Below are 6,098 nucleotides of genomic sequence, written 5' to 3' on the forward strand. Positions count from 1 at the left end.
TAGCAAAAATATGTAAATAAAACTATTCTCTGAATAAAATAATTTGTTTTATTACAAAAATATAACAACGTAAGAATAATTTTTAAACACCTGTAATTTAAATTGCGTTGTGGCTCGGCAATATCCACTAACAAACGAATATAGTAACTATAAACAAAAAAGATAGTAGATAAAGATTTAAATGCGCAATACATTTAAATATTTATCTGGCTATTTTTAAAAATTGTTTACCAAAATCTGAATTTTAATATCCTTACAATTTTTGACGTTTTAGTATTAAATTTAAGTATAACTTGCAATTTAAAACATTTTAATACATTTTTTCTTAGTAGACTTCCATTTTCAATAATATAGCAATATATAGCAATATATTATAATTCATTAGCACTCAATTCAAAATTATTCTCGAGTGAACAAATGCGCAAAAGTTCAGAAAACCTAACTTTAGTGCGGTCACAACTTGTTGACCATACTGTACTTGAAATATTTTAATGATGTATGTGTGTGTAGTTTAAGTGATCATACAAGTATTTAATTGGAAAAATATAAAAGAAAAAAACGGATTCACCGGACGGGTGTGTGAGGGTGTCGTTGCAGAATGAGGAACTCGGTGCTCGGTATGTCCGACACCGACATCAATTTGAAATTATAGGATCATTTAATGTATGGAAATGTAAGGATCATCTAGTGCAGCGTTCATAGTGCGTTCTAGAAATCAACTGAAGGGACTAATTCTGGACAGGCTGATGTCTTTTACTGGAATATAAGAAGATTATGCTGTTATGCCTACACTCATTACATCACACTTCTAATGCCTACCTACATATGAACTATGCCTACTACGTTACGTTTGTACTAGTGTGTTCAGAGTACTTGTTTACTTTAAAAGTAAAAAAAAAACCAGTGCTCTATTTTGAGTGTTTTCTTAAGTATTTTTTTTATTTTTCTCATTAGCAAAAAAGTTTGACATACAGTGTAATACAATCATGTACAAGAAACTTATTCATAACAATGTGAACAACTGTCCCTTTACTTAATGCAGGGATTAAATGATTTAGATTTAAAAAAAAATATATATTCACCAACAACTTTAAAGTGGAGGCAGACATTGAGCTAATGCATATTTTATTAAAAGTATATTTCTTTTTAATCACTGTCGCTACTCTGTCCGGGAACATAATCCTCATCATCTTCATCATCCTCATCAGAAATTTCAAGGTCATCAAGGTCTTGGAATAATGATTCATCTACTTTAACAGCATCACCTAAAAAGATTTTGGTGTTTTTTTTTACGTTGCAAACAATGATTGTAACATTATGTAAATATAGCGGCATAGATAGAAGGAACCTAATGTTAAGGCACTCTGTTCTCCACTCAAAGTCCAATTTTTGAGACATTGTGTACTTAGTGGCAGAATTCAATCATGCACATTGCCCTTTTATCAAAGTAAAAATAATTATGTCCCCTAAGTAGGGACAGCAGCCATGACCATGTTCACAAATAAATAATTGAAAAATAGTATTTTAATAGTCATCAGAAGTAATCAGAAGTAACTAATTATTAATATTAATTAAAAGTAAATTTCATGTGTACTAACCATCTTCAAGGAATTTGAGATCAGACTCATTTAGAGTAATATCCCTTAAGAACAATTCTTTTCCTGTTAATTTAGTTTTATCTTTGGACTCCTTTTCCCTCTTTGCTGGAATACCCATTTCAATCTCAAATTGTTTTCTCCACGCTAGAAATGATTCCACTGTAACTCTTGTCCCTTCAAACCTTTTCTGCAAGTTTACACTAATGTTACATTTACACAAAAAATAATATACTAGAATCTAATCTAGTAGAGAAAATTGATATTTAAAGGAGCTCTTCCCAAATATTTTGTAAGATTTGAGAAAATAAATGAAAAAAAAGTCAAAATTAAACAAAAAATATTTTTTCACAAAAAGAAAAACTTCAAAGAATGAACTAAAAAGCTAAAAATAATTTTACAAAGATTATATAATTTTGCCAAGTAAAACAAACAGGCTTAATAATTTAAAGTATCTGTCAGTAAATATTTTAATAAGGTTATTATAGCATTAACTTGACACAATTAATCTATGTTTACCAATTCGGCCTCCTCTTCTGCCTTCTTTTTAGCTAATATTTTTTCTTCTTTTTCTTTCTTTATACTGTCCCATTTTTCATTGAGCCACTCTTGACCTGCTGACACTAATGTAAATACCATTACCATGCCTAGATTTTCCTGACCCTGAGAACATATACTTCTTTTATTTAGAAGGAAAATATGGCATCAAAAAGTATTAAATAATGTATAATATTTATGTATACTATGAATAATTTGACTATTTATTTTAAAATTTTAGCTGTCACAGTGCTGTGGCACAGCACTTTACTGTAAACGCGACAGGGAGAATTAAATATGTTTATTTCCTCACACTTAAAACAAATCAAAACATACACAATAATCAAACATGTTCTAGTAACAAAAGAGTTTCACCACTCAACATGAAATATCTTGAATATAATATCTGTAGAATATCTCGAAAAATTTGTAGAAAGGAATGGAGTCTCTTAAACCCAAATTCCATAGGGCTACCCTGTTATAAAATACAATGCAAACAGTGTAAGTCTACATAACAACAAGTTAGATCAAAAATAACATTTACTTGTTCCATAAGATGCTTATAGAGTTCATCTTTATCAACTATTTCATCAAAACTTTCATCAGTGTCTATTTCGAGGATTGGTAATTCTTCAGGATATTTTGGCGTATATGTAAATATTAACTGACAAGCTAATCCTTCGCCTTCGTCATATTCTTCAGACTTTATACCTATGCCAAATTTATGTACTGGTTCGGCCTGAAAAACTAAAATATATTTATAATAATATTTGCAATATGCTTTTTATTAATAACATATTTAATATATAATTAAATACTAAGTATAAACATAATATTTAAATTTACTTTGCATATCTCCATAATATATTGAATCTAATGCTTCTACTTCACTTGTTTGCTCATATTTGTAATCCATATTTTAATATTTGACACAGTTAATTGTGTTATTTTGAATATTTCCTGTTAAATATTGAGAAACATAACCAAATTGTCAATATAAACCAAGAGGTTAGATCCGTGAACGACATAATGAGTAATTGACATTGACATTTCACTAAACATCGATAGATTAAAATTATTTATCATTAAAAGCATCGAATAGATACGACCTATTCGGTTTCTGTTTTATCAAAAGTATTAGATACTACAGTTTTGATTTTATTTCAAAACAAGTTAATATTATATCCAGCTATGAAAAAAAATCCATATGTTATTGTGTTATGTCTATGTTATCGGCTATCTGTATAATTTCGGTTCTAAACTTATTTTTGTAATTATTTAAAAAATAATGAATATTTAAATTATATATCCTTTTTATAAAATATATCCTTTTTTTTATAAAATAATACCGATATATATATTTTCAACTATTGAACGAATTTTAAAATGTATTAAGATGTATTAATAACATTTGAAAAATACATCACTACAAGTACATATTTTAGTTAGTCGGATTTAAAAACAATATCGAAAAACTAAGTATCGTCTAAAAATATCGATATTTTTAGACATCCCTATGACATTTAGACATAGGATAGGACCATATGACATTTGTTTTGTTGTTTTAGGAATAAATGGATTAAATGTAATAATTCATCAATAAAATATATTGCTTTGTTATTTATATTGTTTCATTCTTAAAATCTTTAATCTACTACAAGTTGAATATTGACACAAACTATTAACTAAACTGAAAGTGAAGAAAGAAAGATTTATACTTTATAGCTGCCTATCAGTCTTATAATATGGATACGCCTTCATTAACATCAACGGATGCCAATGAACCTAAAGATTCTATGTACGTTTCATGTTAATAAATCATTACAATTGTTTAATTAATCTTATTTTATCTAATGTGTAAAATTTGCTTTTCAGAGTGGTTAACTCTAAAAACATCTTAGAGACCGACTATAGTGAATTGCAACAACAAGTTATAGCTAACTTTGAAAAGCCTAATTTACCAAACGTTAATGTACCAGAAAAAATTGTAATATGCTTAGATATATGCTATGATGATCAAAATTCAATCTTTAAACTTGGTGATGGAAGTACCTACACTCCTATAAATATGTTGAAGCGTGTTCTAGATTTTTTTATACATTCAAAACATGCAATCAATAAGAAATCTGAATATGCTCTAATAGTAATGAAAGATAAAAACCCTTGCTTTCTTCAAAATTTTACTAATAATGTAAAAGAAATCATAAATTCCATTGACTATATTAGTCCTGAAGAAAGTAAAGCAGAAAATTTTAACTTTCGCAAAGTTTTGGAAATTGTAAAAGAAGAAGTACTAATTCCTGAATACAAGCAGTCTGAATGCATCATACCTCCACCTTACATTGTGCGTCTGCTAGTGCTCTATGGTAGATCTAATTGTATTCCTATGATTGAAGAGGATGAGTCTTATTTTAACTTTTTAAAGAAACAGCCATATTTTTATATTGACATATTATATGCACATGAAGAAGATTGTGCTCTGTACAAATGTGAGGAAGTATATTATGCTCTCCAAAATCTAGATGATGGTTATTCATATGTATTTGAGGTTTCCAAAAATGCTACTAAAATTCATGACTGCATAGCAAAATTACTTGCTCATCCATTGCAAAGGCCTTTACAGAAAAACACTGATTACTCATTTGGTTCAAGATATTAAAATATATGAATTTAAGGTAAAATTTAATATGCATCATTTTAAATTTGTCTCCTTTGCTAAGCTTGAAGTTGAAGTTGCAGTGAAATGGTCACTATGTTGAGAAATGCCTGTGAATGGTGACAGCCTGTTATTTATTATGAGTAACATATTTCCTCCACTTAGACTTGTGATAACCGAAAATGTAAATATAATATTTAATAGGTAATATACTGTGCATATGCATTTGTAAAAATTGGAATATAATAAAAGATTATATGTATATTTTTTTATTTATTTTTTTACAATTCTCACATTCACACATGCGAGTTCACATCCACATATGAGATCTCACGTCCACAGTGATTTTACATCTACACCTGATCTCCACATGTGGTCCACATGTGGTCTTTCGTCCACAAATGTGATTTGATTGATGATCAATATTCGTTATTTCACTTCCATATGATTTCACATTTGCATATGTGATCTCAAGTCTACACATGAGACTCACGTCTCCACCTGATCTAACATTCACATTTTAGCATGTCAAACGAAACAAACTCTTTATTATATTAGTATAGATATATGTAGATAACTAAGTATAAAAGTATAGATTTTGTTAATTATAGCCAAATTATTTATATTTTACACGAACGTCCATGTGTTATTCTGAAGTATAACACATGCTTATAAGGTATATTGCTGTAGTTCCATCAAATCCGTTCAGTAATTTTTGCGTGAAAGTGGCACAAACATCCATTCTCACAAACTTTCATATTTATAATATTAGTACGGCTTACACGGTATTACTGTTTTTTAAATTGTGTAGTGTTTCTTTAAGATTTTTAATTTTCTAACATATATGAAATAGGTTATTTTATGAAAACTACCATTACATGGAAAAAAGGATTTATTTTAATGCAGTCATGATCAAGTAGTCAGTTTTAAGAATGAATTCCTAAATATGTTTTTATTAAAAAAAAACATAATAAGTAATATTTTTTATGTAACAATGAAAAAAATAATTTAGTTTGTAGATTTCGATCAAAAGTTTATATAAATAATAAATATGTAACCCTATATATTGGTAATTAGACCTATTCTCGTGAAAAGGATGTACGTGAGTGAGGCCATTACAAGTTGATTTGATTCTATATCATGTATATCCATCCTGAGATATCTTAATTTTTCTCTGAAACAAACTGAATTATAATTTTAATTTTATTGAAAAAACAAAAGCACTGAACAAAGGCGTCAGGATATTTTTTTCTAGTGTCTCTTAAGTTACAATTTCATAAAAGTAAAGCCCTATAGTTTTAAAAATATAA

The 6,098-nt window shown here is 28.1% G+C and overlaps 2 protein-coding genes across 3 annotated transcripts; one reads left to right on the plus strand and one right to left on the minus strand.

Moving 5' to 3' along the window:
• Positions 1 to 33: 33 nt before the first annotated feature.
• On the minus strand, positions 34 to 3,169 carry LOC146538290 (RWD domain-containing protein 1-like). Of its 2 annotated transcripts, none has more exons than XM_085186316.1 (5): positions 2,979 to 3,169; positions 2,677 to 2,879; positions 2,115 to 2,258; positions 1,599 to 1,785; positions 34 to 1,265 (listed from the first exon to the last, which is right to left on the minus strand). In XM_085186316.1, exons 1-5 carry the CDS (start codon positions 3,046 to 3,048, stop codon positions 1,147 to 1,149), a joined length of 723 nt encoding a protein of 240 aa, XP_085042442.1. In that variant the 5' UTR covers positions 3,049 to 3,169; the 3' UTR covers positions 34 to 1,146. The 2 variants fall into 2 exon arrangements, with proteins under 2 accessions (XP_085042442.1, XP_085042443.1); XM_085186317.1 differs by having other exon boundaries at positions 2,677 to 2,871; positions 2,979 to 3,167.
• Positions 3,170 to 3,698: 529 nt separating this feature from the next.
• LOC146538291 (BRISC and BRCA1-A complex member 1-like) lies at positions 3,699 to 5,050 on the plus strand. The gene is made up of 2 exons (XM_085186994.1): positions 3,699 to 3,930; positions 4,008 to 5,050. Exons 1-2 carry the CDS (start codon positions 3,878 to 3,880, stop codon positions 4,789 to 4,791), a joined length of 837 nt encoding a protein of 278 aa, XP_085043120.1. The 5' UTR covers positions 3,699 to 3,877; the 3' UTR covers positions 4,792 to 5,050.
• Positions 5,051 to 6,098: the final 1,048 nt, after the last annotated feature.

This window comes from Heliconius melpomene, chromosome 6 (genome assembly GCF_056956725.1).
Source record: "Heliconius melpomene rosina isolate 202511_hmr_F chromosome 6, ASM5695672v1, whole genome shotgun sequence".
NCBI lineage: Eukaryota > Metazoa > Arthropoda > Insecta > Lepidoptera > Nymphalidae > Heliconius > Heliconius melpomene.

Bases quoted from the DNA above. Each gene is read 5' to 3' on its own strand.
- LOC146538291 (XM_085186994.1), top strand. From the start codon at position 3,878: ATGGATACGCCTTCATTAACATCAACGGATGCCAATGAACCTAAAGAT. The intron at 3,931-4,007 runs GTACGTTTCATG...TTTGCTTTTCAG, and splicing joins AATGAACCTAAAGATTCTAT to AGTGGTTAACTCTAAAAACA.
- LOC146538290 (XM_085186316.1), bottom strand. From the start codon at position 3,048: ATGGATTACAAATATGAGCAAACAAGTGAAGTAGAAGCATTAGATTCA. The intron at 2,259-2,676 runs GTAAATGTTATT...ATATGTTCTCAG, and splicing joins ATAAGCATCTTATGGAACAA to GGTCAGGAAAATCTAGGCAT. The intron at 1,786-2,114 runs GTAAACATAGAT...GTAAACTTGCAG, and splicing joins CAGAAGAGGAGGCCGAATTG to AAAAGGTTTGAAGGGACAAG.